Source organism: Embiotoca jacksoni, unplaced genomic scaffold (genome assembly GCF_022577435.1).
Source record: "Embiotoca jacksoni isolate LCO1_2020_lvr unplaced genomic scaffold, fEmbJac1.0.p SCAF_36, whole genome shotgun sequence".
Lineage (NCBI taxonomy): Eukaryota > Metazoa > Chordata > Actinopteri > Embiotocidae > Embiotoca > Embiotoca jacksoni.
This window is the reverse complement of record NW_027185388.1, coordinates 854,512-882,011: the sequence shown is the minus strand read 5'-3', so window position 1 is coordinate 882,011 and position 27,500 is coordinate 854,512. Positions and strand designations below refer to the sequence as shown.

Below are 27,500 nucleotides of genomic sequence, written 5' to 3'. Positions count from 1 at the left end.
CATAAATATCTAAATTACATTTTTAAATGTTTTTATGTTCCTTTTATATCTGTTTTTATGTGAAGCACTGTGTCGTGTTCAGCTCAGAGAACCCGTAAAGCACTTTGAGCAGCATTTCTTGTATGAAGGGTGCAACACAAATAAAGTTGATCAATATTACTATCAATATTATAAAGAAAAAGTAAAGTCATGACAATTATTGATCACTCACACGAGAATTTAAGCGTTTTTTTGTTTTTTTTCCAAAGGCAGAAAGCAGCATTTTTGTGCTGCACATTTCTGCCTAGGGTTTACTTACGAGGACAAGTACAGATGTCAAATGTACTCATGTCCATCCGTCTCTGAACATCTGGTCTACATCCCTTAGAAAACAGTAGAAAACAGCAGAACTGCAAAACACAAATCTCAACATCCTCACACAGAGCTGAAACTTTTACACCTTCTTCATCTGCACATTTCATTTACGTGTGTGTGCGTGTGTGTGTGTGTGTGTGTGTGTGTGTGTGTGTGTGTGTGTGTGTGTGTGTGTGTGTTTGTGCGTCAAATTCCATGTTTAAGCCGCAGATTTCATTTTGTAATTCTCAAAAAGACGTTTCTCGTCCTTGATTTTTCTAAATTAAAAACTGAGCCCGGGCTAAAAAGCTGTCGGATACCCACGATTACTGAAGTGTCGAAAGAACCGTAGGAAGATGTCTATTTTGGTTTTCTCCACCGCTCTGAATTTAGCCTCCGCGCTGTCAGACTCATTCACAGACGCGCTCGCACACAACGGCGAGGACGCCGCGTGAGACACGAACATGCTGATGTGCTCGACACCAGAGCAGCCGGGAGACGGACAGATGGACGAGTGCTTTTTCTGCAGCCTCTTCCCCTCCCCGTGTGTGTGTCAGTGTGTGTGTGTGTGTGTGTGTGTGTGTGTGTGTGTGTGTGTGTGTGTGCGCCCCATACGTAGCACAACACTGGCAGAGCGTCGGTGCCAAAGTGGGCATCTGGTCCGTGGACCATCACCGGGGAGAGAGAGAGAGAGAGGGAGAGAGAGAGAGGGAGAGAGAGAGAGAGAGAGGGGGAGAGAAGAGAGAAAACAGATCACACTCTCCTCCCTCAAGTTGTGGATGCTGTTCATCAGACCACAGATCCTGCTCTGGTTGTTGGATGACACTGCGCCGCAATAATTAACCACACACACACACACACACACACACACACACACACACACACACACACACACACACACACACACACACACTTAATGAGAAAACACACAGCATCCAGAATACAAACAGACACACACACACACACACACTCACGCTCACGGGGGCCAGAAAAAAAAAAAAAGGTCACACACACTTTGTTTCTCGGTGGCTTCAGTTTTTGGCCAGAATCAAGCTGTGTTATGAGTGTGTGTGTGTGTGTGTGTGTGTGTGTGTGTGTGTGTGTGTGTGTGTGTGTTTAAAGGGTCAAATTGTCGCGGGAGGGGGGGAGGGGGGAGGCTGCAGTGCCACAGGTGCTAGAAGCCATCACTGCCCACTAACCGCCACCACACTGATAAACACGCACGCAACTGTCTCTCCATCTCGGGGTAGTCGAGTTTTATTTTGTTTTTTTTGTTTTTTTGGGCAGCGTCGCTTTTCAATTGCTGAGTGAGTGATAAATAAAAACAGATCTGAGATCAGCAGGAGGGAGGAAGAGGAGGAGGAGGAGGAGGAGGAAGAGGAGGTTGGAGGAGGAGGAGGAGGAGGAGGGGCGCAGAAGGAGCTGCTGATCAGGCAGGAAGTGTGACGGTCAGGTTTGGATCATCACCGAAAAACCGACGCGCGTTAACGACTCTCCCTTCCTCGTGAAAATGCTTCCTATAAATGTCAGTTTCTCCTCGTTTTTATGGGGCGAATGAATCCACACACACACACACACACACACACACACACACACACACAAATGACGAGACAAACACGTTGTGCTTCAGACACGAGAACCACACGCTTGCAGTAATTCAAGCCATCTGCACAGTAAGTAGTTATTTGCAGGCCGGCTAGACTTAAATACACGAGTCCTCCTCTTGTTTGGTGTTATTACGCTCGCGCGCATTATTTTCGGTACTTTCTCACTATTATTAGCGAGCAGCACTTCTTTTAGTGTCACAATTATTCAACAGATGAACGGATCTGGATTCAATTCCAAATTAAGCTCCGAATTTTTATCCAATCGACGGAAAACAAAACAAACAAACAAAAAAAAAAAGCAACCAAAACGGTGGTGTTAAAATATTTCAGAAGACGATGAGATGATGTAATTAATTTTTTTTTTTTTTTTGCCTCTTGAGATGAAGGTCATTTCGTTAATTTTTCTGAATTCAGGCCTTTTTATGTGCAAAACAGGTTTTTAAAAGATAAAAGCTCTAAAAATTGAAAATCACATGTTTTATTCTGCTCAGTTGTAACAATATTTTGTCAATAGTGATGAATTTGACCTAATTTTTATTTATTTATTTATTATTTTTTTTTAATTCCCTCTCAGGATTCACTTTGTAAATCTTCCCAGAACTTTCAACCACATCCAGGTTCTTCCGGTTTTCACTAGGCTGTCATCAACATTGAGTCACGTGATGATACTCGACCCGTTTCCATGACAAATGACAAAGCCCCCCCCCCCCCCCTCAATCTCCCTTCCCCCCCCCCCTTGAGGAAGACCACAATATCTGGTTGAAAGACGTCATTACACTGAAAAAACATAAAGCAACTAAAAAAAAAAAATCAGATGTCAGTCAGTATATGTTGCATCCAAATTTAAAATAGATTAAATCTACAAAACAAAATAATTAAAAACTACTTTGTATTTCATTCATTTATTTACTCTTTGGTTGTATTTTAGTGATCCTGCTGTTGTTAGTCCTGTTTTTAATTCCTATTATTAAATACTATTACCGCATACTTTGACTTTTATTGTTTGTTTATTTTATTTATTTATTTTTTACAGAGATTTATATGTATTAGGACATATGAATTTCCCCTAAAGAAAGAATAAAAGTCTCTACCCAGCGGTCCATCAAGCTCTGGCCCGTGACCGTGTCGTGTAAACTGCACAGTCACTGCAGGCGGACTGTCTCTAACCTGCAGTGGTCGGTTTCCACCACCAGGGGGCAGACCGCACACACAGATACGACTCATGTCCTCCTCAGTCATTTTAACCATTAACAAAACACGCGCACACACACACACACACACACACACACACACACACTCATAACGCCTGCAGCTTAAACTTTGACACTTTTTCCTGTTTCATGTTTAGGTCCACCGGGTTGCCATGGTGACCCGTTCCCAAGTCAACTATGTAACCCGAGCCGCCGGGCAGGTAGGGCAGGTAACCGTGAATGACTGCGGGGCAGCAGCAGGTGTGTGTGAGGAGGAGGAGGAGGAGGAGGAGGAAGAGGAGGAGGCAGGGCCAAGACAAGAGACAGACAGCGATAAGAGACAGAAAGTGACGGAAGCTGGACGCCTCGGAGGTCTAATGAACGACCCTCCGTGAGATAAAACAAAACAAAACAAAACAAACAAACAAACAAACAAACAAACAAACAAAGAGAGACCAAGCTGGAGGACGAAAAGGAGACTCAGGCCGCGGTGGACGAGGATGACGACGGCACGTTCACCAACATCTCCCTGGGAGAAGACACAGGTACGACCGAGTTGCTCTTAACCCTTTCCTGTCCTTCATCTTTTAAAAACAACAACAACAACAACAACAAAACACAAATAACAAACTGAGGAAACATGTTTCTTAACATGTTAGATGAGAACTCTCAGGACTGAATCCCTCTTCGGAAACTGTTTTCAGTGTGTGTGTGTGTGTGTGTGTGTGTCAGGTGTGACGTCACCGTTGTACATTGACCACTTCATGACAGCTGGTAAAAGTTGTAATTGTTGAACGGGTCACATGACCGTGACACATTCGTCCCTCTCCGTCATCTTAAAATAAAAAATAAAAATAAAAAAAACTGTTTTCATAGTTCGTAAGTAAAAAAAAAAAAATAAACTGAGAATAACGTTTTTGCATGTAATTTAATAATTTAATTCTCAGTTTGTATATTTTTACTTACAAATTTACGTTTTTTTTTAATTGCAGTGCGAGAAATTTGCTTTCAAATTTTTTTAATTTTTTTTTAATAATAATAATAAAATAAAAATAATAATAAAGACACAGAAATACCTTCATAATCTTCAGTATCGTCAGTTTTGTATTGTTAAAAAATAATAAAAAAAACCCAGACAGGTGTTAATATTCATTTCCTCAGTTCCTCTCCTCTGATTGGTCGGACATCCGGTGGATCTGGTGCGCGTGCGTGTGCGTGTGCGTGTACTGTACCTTCCACGGTGTGTGTTGCTCCCCCTGTCGGCCGGTGTGGTGACGTGCAGCGATGACGCGGTCTCCGGGTGAAGTACCGTCATCCTCCTCTTCCTCCTCCTCCTTCCTCCTCCTCCTCATCATCACCACAGTGTTTACAGGCTAACTCCGCTAAACGGAGAAGACTTTTATTTGTGTGTTTGTGCTTTAGGTGAGTTTAATCGCTGGCACGAGCTCGTTGTTTTAATGAACGTCTTTAAAAATCTTTAAAAAAAAAAATTATTTTATTTTTATCGAGCTGCATTTCTATTTGAAAGCTAAAGCTAGCCGGTAGCAGTTATCTCGTCACAGCTAGAAATCTCTGCGTTTTTTAAAAAAAATAAATAAATATATTTATTTATCAGCGAGTTGCTTCTAAATATGAGACTTAAAAAGACGAGTTTGTTTGTTCGCTCGCGGTGAGACACGAACCTCCCGTTTTGGGCCGTTGGACGCGGCTAAGCTAAATTGGAGCTAGCGCGGCTAATGTACACAAGACCCATTATCGGACAGTTCCGCGTGCGATCTGCTTTAACGTGTTTGTTTGTTTGTTTGTTTGTTTTTGGGGGGGGGGCAATTTATTTATTCGTCTTTCCTCGTGGTTTACAGGTTCAATGACGTCAGCCTGTATTTAAAGATGTGTTTCATTCATGTTTTTGTTGTTGTTGTTGTTGTTTTTTTTCCTATGTTGGTCGGTCAGCCTCCACCTCCATCACACCACCACCCTCAGTCAGGGTGCGGTGTGTTTAGCTCCCATCATGCTCTCCGCCGTTTATCACACAAGATTCACGGTTTGCTATTTTCTGTTTTATTTCTGGTTTTTTGAAAAAATGGGTTCCTGTGCAGCAGAGAAACAAACAAACAAACAAACAAACAAAAACAAAAAAAAGTGTAATTTGATTTTGCACAAATTCAAAACACTAGATTTTACAAAATTATAAAATTCAGTGCAGAGAGGCAAACAAATACAAAACGGTGGGTTTATAAGCCTCCACCCGATTAATGTCATTAATAATAATAATAATAATAATAATAATAAACTATATTTGTATAGCACCTTTCATACAAGAAATGCAGCTCAAGAAAATGACATGAAAACAGATATAAAGGAACATTTGAAAATATAGAAAATAAATGAGATGCATAAAAAAAAACAGATTGAATTAAACACAAATAGAGTTGAAATATGAACAAAGCAATATGCATTTTAAAAGGAGCCTTTAGGCTGAGTGAGGTGATGATGAGAGTGTATATATTCATACGTTGCAGTTACAAAACAAGTTAAATGTTTTTTTTAAGCACCTTTTTTAAGCGTTTTAATAGACGAGCAGCTATTTCCTTCATTTGAGTATATTTTATAAATTAAAAAAAAAAAAAAAAAACACATTTGAAAAGACATTGATATCGAAAATGGGAATAATCTGTAGTTTCTGAAATTTCATTCAATTTTAAAATGTCCATTATACTAAGTGCAACATCTTTACGATGAATTTAAATCCAGGTCCAACTTCAGGACTGAACAAATTACAACACTTCTTTTCTCTCAATGCTTGGCGCTTGATTGGATCGGCGGGAGGGACGCCTCGTCTGTGATTGGTCGTTCTGTAGTGGGAGGATTAAGGTTAAGGACACGGGTTGCGTATTTAAGTCCATTAACTTCCATTAGTAACACTTATGTGCGCATCTTATGCGTTTTATGCACCTAAAATAGCCAGCGGAAGTACGAGAGGACGCGCGTGTCCCTCCGGCTGCTCCAATGCAGCACCGTCTTTTTCTATCATAACTGAATGAACTAGAATCAGCTGTTTGAAAATAAAAAACCAGTTCCTAACTTTCTGAACGTCTTCCCTTCCAGTGGACGGTGGATCTGCAGCCCTGTATACTAAACAGGAGGACGAGCTTTTCATCATGAACTGCGACATAGACGGTAGGTCTTCCTCACGTTAAGGGTTTCTGTTCCGCGTCGCCGGCGATATGCGGTGTGATGTTTCGCGTCTGTTTTCCCAGGAGACCTGGAGAACCAGGTGGAGATGGAGGAGAAGACGAGGTTAATAAATCAAGTCCTGGAGCTTCAGCACACGCTGGAAGGTAAACCGAACCTCTGGATTCAATTTAACCACAACTTAATGGGGAAAATTGGCCTTGAGGTCATAAAAGATCACAAAATTCAAATTACAAGCTGCAGTTGGGGGATAAATGTTGGCACCAAAGAAAAATAAATAACAAATGAAACGGAACCGAAACCATTTGAACTCCTGGAGTCTTTCCCTTTAGGTTGAGAATTTATTTGTGGTAGTTTGTGTCTGAAAATATTTGCATCATTAAGTAGAAAATAGGCCCTTTAAAAAGCTGTGATTTTTTTTGGGGGGAGGGGGGGGCGTGTCTGTTTGATTGATTGACAGCCATCGGTGGGCGGGGCGTAGTAGTGTCAGGTTTTCCAATCGGTTGGAGTTAGATCACCTCCCCCACGCCCTCCCCCCTCTTTCTTTTTGACAAAAAAGTAACGTACATAACGTCGACTAAATTAAAAAACGGGAACAGAAACCAAAAAAAAAACCAAAAAACCTTTTTGTGCACATCATAATAACTTTGCGGGATTTTTACGCATTGTCCAGAAGAAGAAGAAGAAGAAGAAAAAAAAAAAAAACCACCCAGACAGGCCGAGTGCATTTCGAAATGGACGGCTGAGTAATTTTCAGCTTCCTGTTCTCTCCTCCTGCGTTTCCAGATCTGTCGGCACGAGTCGACGCCGTCAAGGAGGAGAACCTGAAGTTGAAGTCGGAGAACCAGGTCCTCGGTCAGTACATCGAGAACCTCATGTCGGCCTCCAGCGTCTTCCAGACCACCGACACCAAGAGCAAGAGGAAGTGAGCGCGTGTCTCTCCAAATAAAAATAAAAACAAAAAAACGGGTGAAGTCCTGGGCCGGCAGCCGAGAGAGGGAACCCATCGCGGGGGGAGGAGAGGTGGGGGAGGGAGGGGTGAGGAGTTTTTTTGGTTTTTTTTTACTCTTTAACCGCTTAACTGAGTCAACGCTATCAATTTAATCATCAGTAACATAAACTGACTTTGTCATAAATGTTAAATCTGGCCCAGGGCTGACCTGGACGCCCCCCCCCCCTCCCCCCTTTAACCACTGACACTAAACCAGACGCAGAATAAATCCATGAAGTGGCCGAAGGTTGTTTGTACCTTCAGTTCCTCCTTAACGCTCCCCTTTAGACAAAGTGTTGAAGTTTTTCTTCTGCTCGGTTCTCCTCGTGAGGACCGTCTCGATTTCCTGTCGAGTTTTTGTTTTTTTTAACTTTTCTGACAAAGTGTTTTCTGCCTCAAACTTGACCCCTTAAAAAAAAAAAAAAAGTTACATCCTCAGCACCGGTTTAATCTTTTTTTTTTTTTTTTTTTTTTAATTTATTTTTGTAAAATATTTTGTATGACAGCTGGATCTGAGTTTTTTTTTTTTTTGGGACGTCATCACGTCTGTGTGAAGCACGAGCGTATCCCTCCACTTAGAAGCAGTATTACGGAGAATGATAAATGTATTTGGATGGCATGTATAACTTAAAATGTTTGGTTTTGTTTGACAGATGAGCATAATCTAATGAGATGTATTTAAATCAATAATCACTATTTGCAGACTGTATAAAGCTTTTTAACAGGAAAGTAGGCGGACGTACTGGATTTTGAGGAAAAAAAACCGGAGAGCTCGAACTCAATTGAAGTAAAAAGCACAGAAAGTCGCACTGCGTGAAAGTTTTAACTGAAATAAGATTTCCTTCCCCTTTAAAATTTATAAAGTCTTTTCAGCCCAAACTCGGTTTTGTTCCCCGTGTCGGCGACGGGACAAACGACCACGAGCGGGGAAGAAAAAGGAAAGAGATGCTCTCCCTCCTTTTATCTGCAGGAACAAAAGCAGCAAAGAGGCCTCGAGTGTTATTGATCCGCTGGAATACGTAAAACGCTCCGATTAAAAAAAAAAAAGAAAAGACAAAAGGGACGAGGATGAAAAGTATAATGTGATGAAATTTATATCCTGCAGTTCGCTAATTATCGTGGAAAACGAAGAAGGGAAGGAGTCGTTGACAGGGAGGGAAGGCTGAACATTGTATATGCTGTAATTTATTGAGGTTATTTTGATATTTTTAACAGTTGTACAGGAGCATTTGTTTCTGGCATGCCGAATATGCCACACACACACACACACACACACACACACACACACACACCCCGGTACCATCCTCGTCTTTGTGTGTAGACACTCTGCACCTTTTGCCTTTTAAACATTTTTGGTTTTAATAAAAATCCTAAGATCACTTCTTTCACCGCGCCGTCTTTTTGTCACCTGCACAAGAAAACATGAAATCCAAAATAAAGAAGAAGAAAATAATGTATATCATAAAAACTAAAGGACCAGTGCGAGTAGGATTTTAGAGGGGTGTTAGGTCGGTTGCGATCTTCAACCTCACCACTAGATGCCACCAAATCCTACAATCCTTAAACCGCCGGCTTCAAATCGTCGTGTCACAATTTTATTTATTTTTTTATCCGAACTGGACTTAACATGACGTTTCTCATTTAAATCAAACTTTTGGGTCCAATGTTTTTTTTTTTTTTTTTTTGTATTAAATAAGTTTTATTTCCAAGAGCAATGTACAATTTGCAAACAAAAGTAAACAGGGATATCTGCCACCAACTGGCAGGAAGGTGAACTACAAAAAACTCGAGACAATAATATAAAACAAATTAACGCTGGTTTCCCAGGCAACGAACTAGGACCGGACCTCCAGCTGGTGGAGATAATCTGGGAAAGCCGACTGAATGAGACACGTCTTAACAGGTTTAAGGAGGGAAAAAACAAACATATTTGACAAGCGATGGCCGAGGATTTAAATATGATCTACTTCTGCCGAAAGAGTCGACAATGTCACAGACCTCGGCTCAAAGTAAGCACATCAGTGGTGTATAATTTAAGAAAACTGCCTTCATATCACTCAAAACACTGCAATATTAAATCTTTATTATTACTGGCATAAAATAAATCAATCAAAACCAATAAATAGAGTTATCAGTGCTAATCCTTTAATATATAAACTGCTAAAACTTAGAAAAAAAAAAAGAAAAAGATGCACAAAAGTAAATGATGCTCATTACAAACTACCTAAAATCTAAACAGAACATCCAGTTTGTTGTTTTTTGTTTTTTTTTTATTTTAAAAGAGGTAATCTTTAATCTTAAACGTGAGGCGATATATTTCTGCTGAAATGTCCTGAACGCTGCAGTAACATCTCGCACGGCCTTCCTCGCAGCCCCGGCGTCCTCTCGCCTTCTCTCGAAACCCGGAAACCATCTCAAACGGGGAAAAGGAACTCTCGTCCCTTCGAACTCGTTCTTTTCCAAAAAAAATAAATAAAATAAAATACGAGGACACGAGAATGAAACGTCTCGGGAGACGAAGCCCTCCCCCTCCCCTCTTATGATATGCTGCGATTAAAAAAAAAAAAAAAAAAAGGTTGACGAACGAGTGGCGGCGGACGCTCCCTGCTGCCTTCACGCAGACGGGAGACAGAGCGACGATATTCAGAGAAGAGGACAGACACCGGAGACGGGGCGGGGCTTATTGTTTAGGCTGACAGGCATTTTTGACAGCGATGGCTTATAAGAGAGGATGAAGGAAGCATGGAAGCCCCAAAATGGACAAAGGGGGAGGGGGGAGGGGGAGAGGGCAGCTAAATGCACAAATCTCTTATCTGATAGTCGAAACGAGTGGACGACAGGAAGAGGGAAGAAAACGAGACGAGGGAGGGAGGATAGGAGACGTGGGGGGGCGGAGCCTAGGGAGGTGGGTGGAGCCGAGGGGGACCGCAGGTTGTTTTTGTTTTGTTTTGTTTATTCGGAGGAAATACATGCTGCGCCCGTTCGGGGAGGCGGGCGGGGAGACGGGGGCCCCTTCAGCCTCCTCCCCGTCGGGGGGGGGTAGAAAGGAGACGAGTCGGCGTGGGCTCCGCCTCCCTCAGTCTTTCCGTACCCTCCTCTTCCTCACGGCTTGTTTGTGGCTCTCCTTGGCGACGTCTCCGTCCTCCTTCGGCTGCAGGACAAGACATAAGAACGAATTAATAAATTCATGTGGCATTCATGTCATACTTATCAACCAGCAGCATTTTAAACAGATTCTAATCCTGAAGGCCCCCCCCCCCCCTTTCTACCACCTGGGGGTCAAACTGTGAACACGACACGAACACGTCGAGTTTTTGTTGCGATCAACACTTCGACTTAACTGCGACTTTCCTCAAAAATACCATTTTTGTGATTTCGTTTTAGGTAAATTAGTAAAATTTTCAAGTAAAAAAAACCCAACTTTTTTTTTTTAAACAACGACCTGATAAAGAGAATTATGTTCACTTCTTACAATAACAATCAAACTGCACATCACAGAAATATTTTATTTATAATCTTTTTAACTTTTTGATTTTATTTGGAGCTCCAAGTTTGGTCTGCACCTTCTTTGTTTTGAACCACAACGGCATTTGACAAGCTCCTGATTATTATCTTTATTATTTAGTGCAAAAAAAAACTATTCTCACTGAAACTAAGACTAAAAACCGCAAATATTGTTTTATGGCATCATTTTACACCATCCTGTCTTATCTACGCAAAATAATGATGTTCTCTCTCCTGATGGTGCTCATGTGGTTAGTGTTTCCTACGTAACTAAATTTAAGCTGTTTCTGCACCATAATTTCTGCGAGATAAGATAATTACGCAGATTAAAGAGTCATGTTTTAATTGTTCTGATATTCAATTCTAGATTTTAAAGTTAATTTTTGGTAAAAAAAAAAAAAACATTACAAAAACAGAAAGATTTTTTTTTTGGCCCACAAGAAAGTGTCTCATCCATCACAGCGGCTCATCCTGCCACACCAACCTCATCTTCTAATGTTCTCTCTGGAGCTTTGCTGTCCTCCTCTCCTTCCTCCTCCTCTTCCTCCTCCTCCTCTCCCTCCTCGTCCTCTTCTTCCTCCTCTTCTTCTTCTTCTTCGTCGTCATCGTCTCCCTCTAAATTGTCCACTCCTGCTTCTGCACCGTCGCCCTCCTCCTCAGCTCCTTCTGTGGCTTCAGGAGAATAAAAGGGGGATGAAGAAATACGATCTCGGAACGATGCAGCAGTAAAACTACATATGAACAGATGAACCAGCGTCCCGTGTTTTGACCCCCTCCCCCCCTCACCACCACCTCCTCCTCCTCCTCCTCCCCTCCCTCACCTGCAGCTGGCGCTCCTTCTGCAGCCTCAGCTGCTTTGCCTTCCTCATCTGCCGCGACCTCTTCCTCCTCCTCGTCCTCCTCCGCCTCTTCCTCCTCTTCTACGTCGGCCCGGGGCAGATCCACCTTTTTGTACACGTAGTCGTCCTCGGATTTCTGGGGACAGATTTCCACAGACAGTTTTCAGCTTCGGGAGGATTTCTGGCGCGCTTTTCAGCGTTAAATCCGTGAACGCGATCAGAGTGAAAAGCGAGCAGCCGGTTCTCTCGGTACCTTCGGCCAGCAGAAGAGCACCGTCAGTCCGACGGGCAGGCCGACCGTCAGTATGTAGATCACCCAGAGCCACGGTCGCTCCTCTGCGGCGATCAACAGCTGGGCGAAAATCCCCGGCTGTTTAAAAAAAAAAAAAAAAAGAAAAGAAGGAGGGAGGAGAAAAGAAAACCAGAGAAGCAGGAACAAACTGTGAGCATTCACGAGTCTTTATCTATCGTCACAGAAAGCTGGCAGTCCTGCGTTAAATCACAAGCACCCACTGACCTCGTTAGCGCTCGCCACCAGTTTCTTCAGCCCCCAGCTGTCCGAGGCCCAGCGGTCGGCCACCTCCTTGTGAGAGGTGATAATGAAGTTGTCGAAGTAGATGTCCGAGGTCATGGACCACAGCTCCAGGCCCAGGGCCTTGAACGCCGTCATCCTGAACGGCTGCAGGTCCTCAAAATGGTCCGGGTTATCGATCTTGCGCGGCTTCCAGACTCCCTTAAGAGAGGACGAAAGGATGTGGAGGGGAATAATTGTGCTGCGTCATCGTCACTCGAGCTCTTAAAACAGAAAACACAACCCGATTCATTAAGTAAAGTGTGCGATTTCTTTTAAGGACCCGTGTAGAAAAACTAAAAGCTATTTTTCGAGCGGCGGATCTGACGCAATCTGATTGGAAACCTGCCGATACTTTCGCCCCGCCCACCGATAAGACGTAACCTGACTGCACCGCAGGCCTGTCAATCAAACAGATACACACTCGCAAAAACACAACTTTTTAAAGCTTTTTTTTTTTTTTTTAAATTAATGACGGATTATTTTCAGATGGACCGCCAGAAAACTAATAAGGAGTGACGTTAGCCGAAATAACTTGGAGAGAAATTTTATAATTTTATGACAAGTTGAATGGGAGTCTATGGAGACAACTTCTAGTGGCACAAGATGGTATTGCAGTTTAAGGCAGTTTAAGGCACTTTCGCATCTGCCTAATTTTTCACTACGTCCACTTTTATATACATAATCTATAGCTACAGCACAACGTAGGAAAATAACAATAACAAACACAAAATGGGCAAAAAAATAAATAAATAAATAAAATAAAACCAATTTAGCAAAAACTGAACCTCAGCTGTTACCTGATAGTTGGGATTGTCCACCAGCGGGGCTTTCCACTTGCCCTTGTACTCGGGGTTGTTGATCATGGGACGCTTCCACTCCCCGCAGCCGGGGGCCGTCTCGCAGGCCGGGTTGGGAATCTGCGGGGCCTCCCACTCTCCGTCCATCTCCTCGTCCCTGCACACACAGAGGAGGAGGAGGACACAGCTGTCGGTCCTCAGTGCAACCACCGGGATATAACAGGCTGGTTTGGACGAAGCTTCTTTACCAGTCCTCTGGTTTCTCAGCGTTGGGGTCGGCGACAAACTCCAGTTCGTTATCCAGCCAGCCCTCCGGCTTCAACGCGTCGGGGTCCTCGATCTTTGCGGGGGCGTCCTCGTCCCTGGGGCACACATCAAGGTTGGTCTTTACATTCAAACATGTCAAAACTGGGACCAAACTATGATTTTAGTCTCTAAAATAGGATAAAAAGAAGCTTTTTTTTAAGAACTCGACCACTCCACTAAGTGACTCTTGTGGTTTCCCCCAGAGCGGCATTATGGGTAAAAGCTTTAGCTAATGGGTTCTAGCCACCGTGTGTGTGTGTGTGTGTGTGTGTGTGTACAGTTCTGTCTGCTAAGAAAGGAGGTTACAGTCACCAGTTGTCGGGCTTGGCGGCCTCGGGGTCGGGGATCTTGGCCCGCTCGTCCCAGTCGTCCGGCTTGGAGTCGTTGGGGTCGTCTATCTCTTTGGCCGGGTTGACGGGCGGCACCACGTCCAGCAGCAGGTTGCCGCGGCTCACGCTCGACTGGTCGATGAACAACTCGTAGCTGTTGTCCGGGTTCAGGACTGACGGAAAGAAAGAAAAAAAAAGAAGTGAGAGAGGTACGTGAAGCCAGGAAAGAATCCAGTTGAAACACCCGTAACGCACCCAGCGTGTAGAGGTGGGTCTTCTTGTCCGTGTAGAACTTCTTCAGGTCCACGTCGGCCCTCTTGGCGTGCTTCTCCTCCGTGTCTTTGTTCAGAGGGTTCTTGTGGCGGAAGATGAAGTGCAGCTTGTAGTCCTCGCCGCACTTGTCGGGTCCGAACATGATCGTGTAGGCGGTGCGGTCGTGGAATTGCTCCTACGGTGATTTAAATATAAGGAATAAATATTGGGTCCATTTAGCTGAAGTCCAGACAGATTTTTACCGAGTTAAAAAAAACAACATTATTATTAAAAACACGTTCACTAACCAGGTTGAGACCGCCGGTGTCGGAGAGCAGTTTGATGTACGCTCCACCGCAGTCGATACCGTCCTGGAAATTCACCTCGTACCTGCAAGCAGAACAACAACAAAAGAATTGAACTGGCCACTGCTCATCGTAGTAAATGTGACCGGAGACGACGTGTGTGTGTGTGTGTGTGTGTGTGTGTGTGTGTGTGTGTGTGTGTGTGTGAACTCACTGGACGACCAGAGGTTCATCCTGGAAGACGAAGGGTTTGTCCAGCATGGCGGCGATGGCGTGGTGTTTGGCCCGGGACTTGAGCACCAGACCCTGGTCTCCCGGGACCTTGTTCTCCTTCAGCTGCTCCACGGCCCACTTCCCTGCAGCCGGAGAGGGACGGTCAACACATGTAGTACTAATGAAGTATGATTATTTTCTTTTTATTTCCGCCAACGCAGGAGTCAGTTTAATGGGTTGTAATCATGTTTTTCCTGCTTAATTGCCGGGTTGTGTGGTTGCAGCTTAACATCCGCACTAATGAGTTTTTAAAATACGCAACTTTTTCCTATATTTGCGCCCGGCGTCCACGCTACACTTCAGAGTAAAACATCCCCCGAGCTTAAGATCCACCGACGGAAAATGGAGATATTCCTTGAATGTGGAAGCGTCGGACCGTTTTCGACAGACGGAGATGGTCTTGGTTACAAAACGCCATTTTAAAATGGAAAAACGTTTCAGTGCGGATGTGTCCTCGTAGTACTCCACGGAACGTGACAAACGCCGTCGAAGTGTCTGAAGCGTTGCGACCTCGAATCTCGCCAGTTATGCTGCCAAGTTAAGCGTTACGACCAAAAGGAGCCGTTGCCAAGGCGACGTAAATGAAAACACGTTGATGTTGTAAATCTCTTATCTGAATCGGAAAACCGAGTCTGTGTGAGGTTAAACATAAAACACACACACACAGATATATATATATATATATATATATATATTTGGATCAGCAACAAACCGTCGTATTTGGCGATGTCGTCATCTGTGTCCTCCTTCATAGTTTTGGACACCTGCCATCTGCGGAGATCAACATCACAAGTTCATCCCGATCACTCACCGAGGGCTTCCCGTACGGCAGCATTTTCTAGCAGCTCGTGTGGGTAATCGTGTCGGGTAATACCTGCCCAGCGATCCATCGTCGAACGTCTCCGCAAAGTACACGTCTCCGGTGGGAACGGGAGTCTTGTACGTCACCTGAGGACGTAATAAAAAGACGTCAAACATCCCAAACACACTTATAACTTCACTTATTTTTTTTTATACCTTTACTGGATTTACAACCCTGTCCTGACCTGGAAGGAGACGTCGGCTTCGCCTCCGGCCTTCCCGCTTGCCGCGCCCTTCTGGTCCGTGTCGTCGTGTTCCTCTTCATCCATCGCCGCCACTTCCTCCTCCTCCTCCTCCTCCTCCTCCTCGTCCTCGGCCATCAGAACCTCCAGCTCCTCATCGTCCAAGCCCAACTCGTCATCGAGGTCCAAGACTTCCGCCTGCGACGGGTTCCCGTGGGCCGCCGCGGCCGCCGCGGCCAGGGAGGACAGGAGCAGCAGGCGCCACATCCAACCTCCGTCCAACTTCATCTGCGGCGGGGGACGGGGCGTGACAGTGGGAGGGAGAAGAAAGTGTGAGATAACAGAGACACAGGGCGTGGTGTGTGTGTGTGTGGTGTCAGCGATATAAATAGCGGGAGTGTAAGAGGATGGGATGAGTGGGTGGATGAGTAGGTGGGTGGGTGCCGGTTAGAGGGAAAACTAAAATGGGATGGAGGTCACATTAGTGCACAGTCCTACTTGACGTGTCCTCACATCACATCTGAACCTCGTCACATGATTCCCTTTTAAAACTCGGCACCTTTTCTGCTGTGTAAGACTTTCCCACCGGATAAAAAAAAAATGTATATATATATCTGTGCTTTAAAAATAAATAAATCTGCCTCTCTGAAACACTACTAATTCCTAATTTGTAGCCGGTACGTGCAAGAGGATTAATATGCATTTAAAATCTGCTGAATAACGGTGTGTATTACAACCAAACAACAGCTTCAATGACCTCCCATTGATCGGCTCACACCTGCTCACTCAGGGAAATGAAAGGCATCGCTGCAGACAGCGGCAGCAGCACGCTTTCCTCAAAATCCTCATTAACTTCAATTCCCATACTGGTGTTGTTGTGTCTGCCAACAACAGAGATGCCGGAAGATCAAAAGGAGGAGATGAGGAGCAAGTCGCACAGAGAGGAGATATTTGATCTCGGAAAGTGATCAGATTGGAGCTTATTTATTTGCTTTTTTTTTGGGTGGGGCCTGAATGGATCCAACAGTCCATAAAGAGCTGATTAAAAACGTGAGAATATATATATATATTAAAAAAAACAAAAAAAAACAGAATAGGGGATGTTAAGAGTCCTGAATAGATTTTATTATTATACACTATAATAAGATTCAAAACTATAAAAGTGGTATAAAATTACCAGGAAAAAAAAAGACAGTTAAACTGTTAATTGCAATTATTTGTTTGACAATTATTCGTTGGCTGAAATTTCACAATCGTGACGGCCCGACTCAGGCTATGATTATGCAAAATTACTCGTTACTAGTTCTTTGGCAGTGTGCACATCAGTAAAATGAACTGCGCTGAAGCCACAGCCGTCCTGTCCTGGACATGACGTGTCAATAAAACATGTTGTGAACCGAGCTGAGGACTTCCACCACCACCAGTAACCCAATCGACGTGTCCGACCCGCTCACACAAACTCTGCCATGCACACAACTGCGTATATAACTCGAGTACGTTTTCAATTTATCAGTCAACTCAAGCATTTAAACATATAAGACGATAAAGAGCAGAATAAAATACAAAAGGTATTCTGTCCTGTGATTTAAAAAAAAAAAAATATTTATTGTATATAGCCCTGTTGGCACAAATTTGGTGATGACTGTATGCACTATAATCTGGACTCATGTCAGGTTAAAAACAGCAACTTTATGCATTAATTAGGCTACTTTTATTTACTATTTTATTTTTAAACTGCCCTTAAAAATCGGTAAGCACCCCAATTTTTATTTAGGCAATAAAAAAATTAAAAAAAGAAAGAAATGTATGTACTGCCTTTTCCAGCAGAGACATCTTTGTTGGTTATTTCTTTCCTGATTTCAGACCAACAAGTTACACCGGTAAGATCTACCATTAAAGTTTTGTTGCGTCAACAGTCTGATGAAGTGTCACTAAAACAGCTCACATCTCCATTATGACCAAGCAAATATACAAATATACAGGGAAAGGAACCGACCGTAGTCCTCAAAGCTCAAAACAAATCTTCTTTAACTAGTGCAACCATCTGATCTGTTTCTTATGCATCTAATTTATTTTCTATATATATATATATATTTTTTTTAAATGTTCCTTTAAATTCTGTTTTTAAGTGAAACGCTGCATGTAATTATCTTGCTGTGAAACACTTTGAGCTGCATTTCTTGCATGAAAGGTCCCATATAAATAACGTATATATATATATATATATATATATATATATATATATATTTTTTTTTAAATCCTCAGTTTGTGCTAAACTAACAGTTTTACCCCCCCCCCCCCCCCACCTCCTCTACACCCCACCTCCATTCATTCAAGCTTACATCCAGTGATGCCCAACGAGCTCTTATTTCGGTTACGGCCTCTGTGGTCGTGCAAAGAGCCCAAATTAAAAAAAGGTCACGGGACAGGCAGGGCTGTGGAGCTAACATGGCTGCCAGCGAGCACCGCAACGTCCAAAAAAAAAAACACCACCACCTCCACCTCCTCCTCCACCTCCTTCACAACGAGCGGCTGCAGCACCTGCTCCGCCGAGCAGCTAACGTTAGCTCGCGGCGAAACGGTGCGCGCGCGCGCACCAACAAAACAAAAGCTCCCGCAGTCAACTAATAAGTGTTTATACGGTCTAATTAAACGCGGTGAAACGTTAGCAGGCGAACGGAAATTGAATGTTAACGTTTTTTAAAAAAAATAAAATAAAAAGGGGGAGGAGGAGGAGAAAGCGTCTCGCGAGGCGTGCAGAAATGAATGGAAGCGCGAGCGAGCGGCTAGCGTGCTAAGTTAGCAGCGACGTCGCGCGAGCAGGAGATGGAGAGACACAACACAAACCTTCTGGTGAGGAACACGATTAACCTTCTTCTTCACGTCCAGACAAACAGGAAAAAACAAAAACAAAACAACAAGAATCTCGTGCGTTTGTTGGGAAAGAGCCGCGGCTGGACAGAGAGAGAGAGAGAGAGAGAGAGAGAGAGAGGGAGGGGGGGGGGGGGAAAGCTGTGGACCGCGGATGACAGCTCGGCCCGGGTAAACTCGTCCACGGTTTGATGGCTGCGAGCGAGTCCCTTTTGCAACTGAGCATGCGCAACTTCGCTCCGTTGGAAAAACGTTGAATGGTGCCTTCCGGTTCCACGAGACAATTGGAAAAAACAAAACCAACAACGTATATTTTGAGAACTGTTGATAATTAAAGGAGGAGTAGAGACATACTTAAGTGTTGAGGCATTTTACTTGTTGAGTTTTCAACCCATTCAACTTTACACTGCAAAAGTCAGCGAGTGATAAACAAACAAACAAACAAAAAAGATTTATGAGCTGGTTGGGAAATATATATATATCTTTTTTGAATTGTTTGCTTATTAACTTCCAGCATACAAACTGTTGGTCATTTTTTTTATCATCGTTAAAAAAAAACACGTAAAAACAAAAGCACTTGAATAAAAGACAACCATTTGAAGTTTCCAAATTCCTTCGATTAATAAAAACACATTTGTATTACAAAATTACGAGCTATTTACGGGCTCTTGAAGGTATCAGAACATCTCGCGGCAACGGGATTTCAAAATAAAAGCCGGTTATTCACAAATTCTATTTTAAACTCTTCACAGTGTTCTAATACAATATAGGATAGATATTTATTATAATAAACACACGTTATCTAACTTAACAACTGATTTAAGGAAGTCAAATGACAACGTACGTAATCCGTCTGTCTGTTTTACTGTGGTGTGTTTTTCTTTTTCCACTTCCGGGTCAGAGCTCAGAAAACATTGATGGCGGCCACATGCTCGTTGGTACAGTGAATTTTTCTGCGGAACTTATTAACTGCAGATTACAGCCGGCAGAATGAAGGACACGCCGCTGTCCAACTGTGAGCGGGATTTCCTGCTGAAAGCCATCGAAGAGAAAAAGGTGCGTCTCTGCATCTGTTTACTGCAGAATAACATCATTTTCATTTATTTAAATTAAAGGTTTACAATGTCCTGAATTTGCCTCGTTAGATTTAAATGATGACGTCCTGCTTGTTTTGTTGTTGTTGTATAAACTTCCATCTCATTTATATTCTATATTTTGAAATGTTCTTTTATATCTTGTTTTTTTTTACGTGAACCACTGCATGTAATTATTTTGCTGTAAAGCACTTTGAGCTGCATTTCTTGTATGAAAGGGGTCCAAATAAAGTTTATTATTATTATTATTATTATTATTATTATTATTATTCATTCACGGTTTTCTGTCCTCCTGCAGCGCCTGGACGGACGACAGACTTACGACTACAGGAAGATCAAGATCACGTTTGGGACCGACTATGGGTGCTGCTTTGTGGAGCTGGGTCAAACCAGGTGAACCTGCAGTCAAATGTTTACAACAACAATAATAATAATAATAATAATAATAATAATAATCTTTGCAGTGTCTGCTCAGTAACCACTTTTAATTCCTCTTTAAATCATCACCCTGAATGTTGGACTTCACAGGGTCATGGCCCAGGTGTCCTGTGAGCTGGTGGCGCCTAAAGAGAGCCGACCCAACGAGGGAATCATGTTCTTCAACATCGAGCTGTCGCCCATGGCCTCTCCGGCGTTCGAGCCCGGAAGGTGAGGACAACAAGACTGGGTTTACTTTTTCTTTTCTTTTCTTTTTTTTCCTAGCAGAAAGTGTTTTATTTTCTTAGGAAATAAATCTGTGGTGTTTTTTTGTTGTTGTTTTTTTTAACTTTCTCTGCAGACAGTCTGAGTTGTCGGTGAAGCTCAACAGACAGCTGGAAAGATGCCTGAGGAACTCCAAGTGCATCGATACGGAGTCCCTGTGTGTGGTGTCTGGAGAGAAGGTACACACACACACACACACACACACACACACAAGACACACAAATTAAGGAACCTCTTCCCCTGTGATGATGATGATGATGATGATGTGTTGTTCAGGTGTGGCAGATCCGAGTGGACGTCCACATGTTGAACAATGACGGGAACCTGATGGACGCCTCCAGCGTCGCCGCCATCACCGCGCTGTCCCACTTCAGACGCCCCGACGTCGGCATCCAGGGCGAGGAGGTCATAGTGGTGAGTTCAGCGGTGTGGAAAACACGGGACGATGCGCGCGGGCGCTCTCCCGGCCATTTAACCCGTTTCACCGTTGACTTTGCCTTTTTTGTTTTGTTTTGTTTTGTTTTGTTTTGTTTGTTTCTCGTCTCTCTGGCGGCGCCTGTGGCGAGAAGCTGTAATTGCAGCTTCAGTTTTTCGAACTTCAGTTCCTAGAAATCAAAAACGGGTCTCTTGTGTCACACCAGACAGTTCACAGTTAGCTCCGCTCACCCTTCTCTGGCTGCTTAATGGCAAACGCGTCAATAACGGTGCGCTGCTCTTGATTTTATTTTATTTTTTATGTTTTTAACGTCGCCGCAGACACGTTCAGTTTGTAACGCTGTAAAATAAAAGTTTTCATCAGTGGATCACAGCCAGCTTCATGTTAACTGACATGCGTGGCCTTATTTCTTTCTTTGAATTTTTACTGAAATGGAAACGGCAATAACTAGTTTTTAGTAAAAATTAAATTAATTATCAAAATAAATCATTCAAAATGGATAAAAAATTTGGAACAGAATGATGATAATGATAACTAGTTTAAGTTCATCCAAATCTTATGTTACTAATAATAATCACACATTTCACATTATACATGGAGATATAGAGATTTTTTTTCAATGTATTTCTTTTATTTATTTCAAAATGCCAATTTGACTTCTATTCGCACCGAAATCTCGTGTGACAAAGAATTGAATAAATTTCCTTCATTATTGTGAAACTAATCATGCGTGAATATTTTTATTTTTTTCCCTCATAACTTTCGTAGCAAAATCTCTAATCATTTGTTGACACACAGAAGATACTGTATATTTGTCAGTCTTAAACTTTTGTCTGATTATTTACCGACTGCGCCTCCTCAGTACAGTGCGGAGGAGAGAGACCCGATTCCTCTGAGCATCTACCACATGCCCATCAGCGTCAGCTTCTCCTTCTTCCAACAGGGGTGAGAAAACCACGTCTTCAGTTTCCTGTGTGGATGTTTTTTTTTTTTTGAACGTCCTGTTTTGTAAACGTCGTCCCCTCCCGTCTCTGTCAGAACTTACCTGCTGGTGGACCCGTGCGAGCGGGAGGAGCGAGTGATGGACGGCCTGCTGATGATCGCCATGAACAAACACCGAGAAATCTGCTCCATCCAGTCCAGCGGGGGCATCATGCTGCTGAAAGAGCAGGTGAGAGGGGGCTCTGCGTATTCCCCAAAACTTTAAAGAAGCCTTTCATGTTTTTGTTTTTTTAAATGCATCTAAAATAACTCTACACTTTTAAATAATTATGTGTCGGATATTGTTTTTACTCATGTAACTTGAATTCCACCAAGGATGTGGCCGAACTATTTGTGATGTCACAGATCATGCTCAAAGGCCCCCCCGCCCCTTAAAAAAAAAAATCAGTTTAACACTGAGCTCAGAGAAAGTTTCCCCTTTTTAACAGGTGAATAAAATAAAAATTAAAAAAACATCCCTCCAGTTTTAAACTGTGAACGTCCATCGTTCTGCACGGTGAAGCTCAAATATTCAGCTGGAAGAACGTAAAGAAAAGAAAAAAAACCGCATCGTTGAGGAAAAACAGGAGAAATTGTATAATCTGCTTTTGTTTTTTTGTCTGTGTTGCTGCAGGTCATGAGGTGCAGTAAAATAGCCAGCGTCAAAGTGTCTGAAATCACGGAGCTCATCCACCAAGCCCTGCTGAACGACAAGACAGCCAGGTGAGCAGTGAAGCATCCGCTCGTCAGTCTTAAAAATGCAAATTGAGTCGTTTAAAAGAAGCTAAATAATTTTTTTTTTTTTTTAACAGGAAGGCCGGCGGTAGGTGCGGCTTCGCAGAGTCGATGCCTCAGGAGCGAATCACGGCGCTGAAAATGGACGAGACGCCGGTGGAGATGACGGACGTGGCCGAGAGAGTCGACGACATCGTCCGGAAAGCCGAAGCCCCGCCTTCGACGTATCCTGAACTACGGCGCGGAAAACGTGTTGTTTTGTCCTCTTTTAAAGGTGTCATTCATAAGAGTTAAATCCCCTCTTGTAATACCAGTTTGTACATTAAGGGGGCGATAGTGAGTCACCATAGCATTTCTCAGTTCGGTGTTTAACTGAAATCTGTGACAATAACAGGGTAGGTCACAGAATCTGACGGGAGAGCAGGGGGGGGGGGGGGGGGGACCAATTTTAGCGTAACACCGGCTGTCAAGAGTTTTAAGCACTTTTGCAGAATTTACATTTTCTTGCCCTGCTGTTAAATTATTATTTTTTTTCTGTAACTGAGGGTTGTAAAAGTTACATTTTATGCACCCAGTTGTTTTTAGACAACTAAAAAAAAAAAAAAAACCTGCTGGTTCGTTCATGCTTGTAGTTTCCATTATAGTTTGTTTATTTCAGTTTTTCAAAGCAAGAAAGCAGCCGCAGTAAAATCCATATATTGGTGCCTTTTCAAATGTTTTTTTATTTGTGGTATATAAAAATTTAAAAATGTATAAAAAGACGTTAGAGTGCACTTTTTCTTCCTCTCTGGTTGGACTCAGAGCAGATTGAACGCTACAGTGACTCACCGTACCACCTTGTGGTAGAAGGTGGTATTACAAGGCAAACTTAAATCTAACTTCAGTTGACGTCTGTGCAACACACCACGTCTTTGACAAAACTATATACTATTTTTTTTCATTGTCTGGATAATTTTAGTTAATTTTCTAAGTGTTTGACATAAAAATTTTTTTTTAAAAATGACATATTGCCGCCTTTAACCGTACACACCAGAGTAGCATCCCCAGTGGTGCCGTTCCCAGGTGTCGGACAGGTGGGTCAGAACACCTGGGGACTGGAGGAGGAGGAGGAGGAGGAGGATGACGACGCTGAAGAGGAAGAAGATGACAGTGGCGAAGAGCAGCTGGAAAAAGTAACAAAGATGGAGGAGAGCAGAGGAGGTTATTACATTTTCTTTTATTCCAATATATATGTGTTATGGCTGCAGGGGGACACTGTCACAATTTTCTTTTCTTCTTACAGATGTGGTTGAGATATCAGACAGTGAAGAGGAGGAGGTGGTCGTTCTTCATCCAGAGAAACCAGACAAAACGTCTAAGTAAGTGCAGCTGAGGAAGTACTTTAAATATTATTGGGTTGTTTTTAATTTTAAAAAAAATGTTTTTTCCTTCTCTCAGAAATACAGGCTCCAGTTCTCACCAGAAGGGGGCAGCAACATCCAAGAAAAGGCAGAATAAATGAGTTCCTCATGATAAACAATGTCCTGCTAGAATAAGAGTTTGGGAGTCATTTCTCCAAAGACTGCATTACAGAAACAAAACAAAGTTTGCTTCTTGTTTGTAATCGTTTTTTGTTTGGCTCTGAAATGTGTAAATGACAATTATCGGTGACATGTATTTTAACAGTTAAAGGATGTTTATTCTCAGACAAAAGTGGGGTGTTTAAGAAGACTTTTATTTCTCTGTTATGTTTGTGAAGTAAAATTTTTAAAGAGAAAAAAGTGATTTTCAGTGCTGTTTATGAATAAAATTAAAAAGATAAAAAATGTTTTTACAGTTTTTCTGGTTTGAATCAAAACGTGTGACACATGAAATTAAATATATTATGCTGACGTTATTTCTTGTCTGTATAAAGTATTTGTGATGACAGCAGACTTATGTTTTCATAGTATAAAGTGATGTTAACGACTGGATGAAGGAAGAAAAAAAAAAAAAAAAAGGACAGGTTCCACCGAGATTTGAACTCGGATCGCTGGATTCAGAGTCCAGAGTGCTAACCATTACACCATGGAACCTCCGCTGCTTACGTGGGGAATCTACGGTTTAATTAGTTTACAACGCGATTACGCAATATAAGTTAGTGTATTACATTGATGCGCGTGTACTATTTTCCTAAATATTTATGTTCTGCTGAGAAATATACTTACGTTGTCAATCACACATGTGCTTCGTAAGCAAAGAATTACATTTTATATTCGGCGTTTGCAGCAGCCAAAAGCGTAATCAACCATCATGGAAGAAAACAGATGATGGCCCGTACGGGGATCGAACCCGCGACCTTGGCGTTATTAGCACCACGCTCTAACCAACTGAGCTAACCGGCCATGCTTCTCCGTGCAAACCCCACATTTTAAAAAGAAAATCCGTACCGTGACCAAGCCTTTCATTTGATTTGCTATTGTTCCTTTTTTTTTTTTATTACTTTTAATAGCTAAATTAATGCTGAATCACCTTCGACTAACAGAGAGGGTAAATTCCTTCTTTGTCACACAACACGGTCTCCTGAATACGTTTTATGGTCCTTTTCCACTTTGCTTAAAAACTTAAATAAAATTTAAATCACCTCAAACTGTTTATCCTCCTGCACATCTTTCAAATGATGAATCTCAAAGGCCTTATCCTAAATAAATACAGATCCTACACCGCTGTTGACCGGGGATTTAAAACACTGGACATTCAATTTTTTTAAAAATTCAAAATAAATAAATTAAGGTATTTATAACGATCAATTATCCAATTAAGAACAACAAGAAAGTACACAAAACAGGACTGAACATGTAGAGATCACAGAAAAGGATTACTGTTGTGAAATCAATGTTACTTGATGAAATACTTCATTGATCATTGAAATTGGAGTCAATGTTAGAGTTTACAATAAATTTAAGAACAGATAAATTATATGAAAAACTAAAAAAATCAGAAGAATAAGAGATAGCCTATATAAAAACGTGTTATTTCCTGCAATATATGACAACAATATAGAAAAAAAATAAAAGAAATTTGCAACATATGTGCAGACAGACAGTTTAATAAAGCTGATTTATAGACATTTTTAAACCCTGGAGCAAAACCAAATTCTGTTAGCAATCGTAAAATTTATGAATTACACAAATAACTATTTAATGATCTGGCAAACAAGGATTTGTGTAAGTGGCTTCGGTGTGATTATTCTTCCTTTAATGTTCCACTCACTCGGTGCCAAAATCTCATTCAAGCGTAATAAAACACTTCCCGGAACAACACAAGCACCCGATTCATCCAAACCCTCTTCAGGAAGATTTTCAAGAACATAAATTATGTAATAGTTCCTCTACGTTTTGTGTTATTGTGTGTTTACGTGCTCTTTAGCCCGGAGTTAATGTGAAAATTGAGTCTTGTAAATATCAGCAGCTCTGCATGTTGTATGTTTATTTCATTTACTGTGATTTGCTTATTGAGATTTTCCTTCCACTAGAGGCGTAACTAAAAATCTTCAAAAAGCTTTTGGTCGTGGTCCCCAGAAGATGAATCCTAAAAGACTCCTCTGAGTTTCCCCTCGAGCGTCGCTCGTAAGCTCACACTTTTCTATTATTATCCACTGAAATATCTAAACATCTACTTAACTGCTGCGTTTAGCATTGAAACTTGTAAAGGTGTTCATGGTTCTCAGAGGATGAATCCTGTGGACTTGATATTTGTGGTTTAAAGCAATAAATCTCGGATGAATTTCAAAGAAAGTGGGTCCATGTCCCCTGTTTTAAGTAGAGCAACGTAAGTTTTGGGCTAATAAAACAGGTCCGATAAACAGAATAGGTCAAAGGTCAACTTCATCGTGACGTAAACAGCTTGAACCACATTTAATATCCGAGTCTGGACCACAGACGGGGCAAAGAAGCGGACGTAGCTTCCGGGTCTGAAAAAAATGAGGCTAATGTGGAAATGCAATACCACCGAGGGCCACTAGAGGTCGGCTCCCGAAAAGGTTCCGGCTCCATAGACTCCCATTCAACTTCTGTCATGAAATACATGGCTAATAAAATTTTTTCCCCTCATATCAAGATGGTGCCATTGGCTTAAATCACTCCTTCTTCTTAGTTCTCTGGTGATCCATCTGAAAATAATCACCATTAATTCAATATTATGCCTCAAATAGCACTATGTTGGTGGGCGTGTGTTTGATTGACAGGCCCGTGTGGGGCGCAGCAGGGAACGCGGTTCGGGCTCCCGTCGTGATTCATATCGCCATGGAAACCAGGTAGAAAATCCGTGCCGCTAACACAAAGAGCAGTACTTAAGGCCGGTGGGCATCATCAACACCCCAGACAAGAACTATTAATACAGACTACGAAAGAGCAAAAGCTCTCATGTGACCACGTTTCGTTTTATGGCTTCTGGTCCAACACTTTGCCACTTAGACGACATTTGAGCTTTTTTTTGGCGGGGGGGGCAAAACAACCAGCTATGTCGAGTGGCTTCGACTTTGTTTCAGGGAGGGACGCTGAGGCTCCAAGGACCAATAAAAAAAAAAAAAAAAAAAAAAAAAGGATATCGGAAACCGTGGTCCGGTTTTCAGGTTAATGAAAAAAGCGTGATGTTTTCAGAGCGTCGAAAAAAAAAAAAAAAGGGCGTCCCTGTCCGAGGCGGAGGCGGCCGTGACGTAACGAAACGATCCGCAGGTTCAGAGGAAGGTACGTTTTTAGCAGGTGGACGCACGGGTTCGGGTTTCAAAGCAAGCGATACTGTAGCTGCTAATAATAGGCCCCCGGCTGCCCGGGTAATTGGTTGTCCCGCTGCGAACGGTCCCCCTGAAAAACGAACACGTCACACCAGCCTTCAAGAAATATTCCTTCTTCTTTCTAGGTACGGCTGGAAAATAAACAAATAAACCAGAGACACTTACAAAAAGATATTAAAAAAAAAACAAAAAAAAACGTGTTATTTATGTTATTTGTGCTGCACAATGTTAAAATGTCGACTGCCGGGTTTCGACCGCTCTTCATTGGTTTTAACTCGATTCTGCTCTACTCTTGAGTTTTTTTTAATTTAAATTTCTAGCGGGGTATTTGCCCCCCTCCACCCCCCTCCTCTCACCGGTCTTCTTCGGGCACCTGGTCTGAAATGTCACCCC

General features: G+C 42.4%; 3 protein-coding genes and 2 non-coding genes across 7 annotated transcripts; 2 read left to right on the top strand and 3 right to left on the bottom strand.

Annotated features, from left to right (window-relative positions):
• The first annotated feature begins 3,466 nt into the window (after nucleotides 1–3,466).
• Nucleotides 3,467–8,692, top strand: scoca (short coiled-coil protein a). Of its 3 annotated transcripts, none has more exons than XM_069165995.1 (4): nucleotides 3,467–3,675; nucleotides 6,236–6,307; nucleotides 6,388–6,468; nucleotides 7,109–8,692. In XM_069165995.1, exons 2-4 carry the CDS (start codon nucleotides 6,289–6,291, stop codon nucleotides 7,249–7,251), a joined length of 243 nt encoding a protein of 80 aa, XP_069022096.1. In that variant the 5' UTR covers nucleotides 3,467–3,675; nucleotides 6,236–6,288; the 3' UTR covers nucleotides 7,252–8,692. The 3 variants fall into 3 exon arrangements, with proteins under 3 accessions (XP_069022096.1, XP_069022094.1, XP_069022093.1); XM_069165993.1 differs by lacking the exon at nucleotides 3,467–3,675 and adding an exon at nucleotides 4,443–4,552; XM_069165992.1 differs by lacking the exon at nucleotides 3,467–3,675 and adding an exon at nucleotides 4,966–5,171.
• clgn (calmegin) lies at nucleotides 7,668–18,601 on the bottom strand. The gene is made up of 15 exons (XM_069165990.1): nucleotides 18,383–18,601; nucleotides 15,539–15,823; nucleotides 15,367–15,440; nucleotides 15,205–15,263; nucleotides 14,434–14,575; nucleotides 14,223–14,304; nucleotides 13,918–14,110; nucleotides 13,646–13,835; nucleotides 13,276–13,389; nucleotides 13,028–13,184; nucleotides 12,174–12,389; nucleotides 11,910–12,026; nucleotides 11,639–11,792; nucleotides 11,302–11,489; nucleotides 7,668–10,464 (listed from the first exon to the last, which is right to left on the bottom strand). The coding sequence occupies exons 2-15, from the start codon at nucleotides 15,821–15,823 to the stop codon at nucleotides 10,390–10,392; spliced, it is 2,046 nt and encodes a 681-aa protein (XP_069022091.1). The 5' UTR covers nucleotides 18,383–18,601; the 3' UTR covers nucleotides 7,668–10,389.
• On the top strand, nucleotides 18,118–24,225 carry exosc9 (exosome component 9). Its single transcript, XM_069165991.1, has 13 exons — nucleotides 18,118–18,388; nucleotides 19,308–19,462; nucleotides 19,799–19,893; nucleotides 20,029–20,148; nucleotides 20,279–20,381; nucleotides 20,479–20,616; nucleotides 21,501–21,583; nucleotides 21,677–21,809; nucleotides 22,254–22,342; nucleotides 22,432–22,578; nucleotides 23,388–23,554; nucleotides 23,637–23,712; nucleotides 23,792–24,225. The coding sequence occupies exons 2-13, from the start codon at nucleotides 19,397–19,399 to the stop codon at nucleotides 23,853–23,855; spliced, it is 1,281 nt and encodes a 426-aa protein (XP_069022092.1). The 5' UTR covers nucleotides 18,118–18,388; nucleotides 19,308–19,396; the 3' UTR covers nucleotides 23,856–24,225.
• A 111-nt stretch (nucleotides 24,226–24,336) lies between these two features.
• On the bottom strand, nucleotides 24,337–24,408 carry trnaq-cug (transfer RNA glutamine (anticodon CUG)). Its single transcript has one exon. It is a non-coding gene; the product is annotated as a tRNA-Gln (tRNA).
• A 235-nt stretch (nucleotides 24,409–24,643) lies between these two features.
• trnai-aau (transfer RNA isoleucine (anticodon AAU)) lies at nucleotides 24,644–24,717 on the bottom strand. Its single transcript has one exon. It is a non-coding gene; the product is annotated as a tRNA-Ile (tRNA).
• Between the last annotated feature and the right edge of the window lie 2,783 nt (nucleotides 24,718–27,500).

Coding starts and splice junctions, on each gene's coding strand:
- clgn (XM_069165990.1), bottom strand. CDS start 15,823: ATGAAGTTGGACGGAGGTTGGATGTGGCGCCTGCTGCTCCTGTCCTCC. Junction 15,264..15,366: donor GACGATGGATCGCTGGGCAG/GTATTACCCGAC, acceptor TGATCTCCGCAG/ATGGCAGGTGTCCAAAACTA. Junction 13,836..13,917: donor GACCCACCTCTACACGCTGG/GTGCGTTACGGG, acceptor TCTTTCCGTCAG/TCCTGAACCCGGACAACAGC.
- scoca (XM_069165992.1), top strand. CDS start 5,018: ATGTGTTTCATTCATGTTTTTGTTGTTGTTGTTGTTGTTTTTTTTCCT. Junction 6,308..6,387: donor CATGAACTGCGACATAGACG/GTAGGTCTTCCT, acceptor CTGTTTTCCCAG/GAGACCTGGAGAACCAGGTG. Junction 6,469..7,108: donor GCTTCAGCACACGCTGGAAG/GTAAACCGAACC, acceptor CTGCGTTTCCAG/ATCTGTCGGCACGAGTCGAC.
- exosc9 (XM_069165991.1), top strand. CDS start 19,397: ATGAAGGACACGCCGCTGTCCAACTGTGAGCGGGATTTCCTGCTGAAA. Junction 20,617..21,500: donor AGGGCGAGGAGGTCATAGTG/GTGAGTTCAGCG, acceptor GCGCCTCCTCAG/TACAGTGCGGAGGAGAGAGA. Junction 21,584..21,676: donor TTCTCCTTCTTCCAACAGGG/GTGAGAAAACCA, acceptor CGTCTCTGTCAG/AACTTACCTGCTGGTGGACC.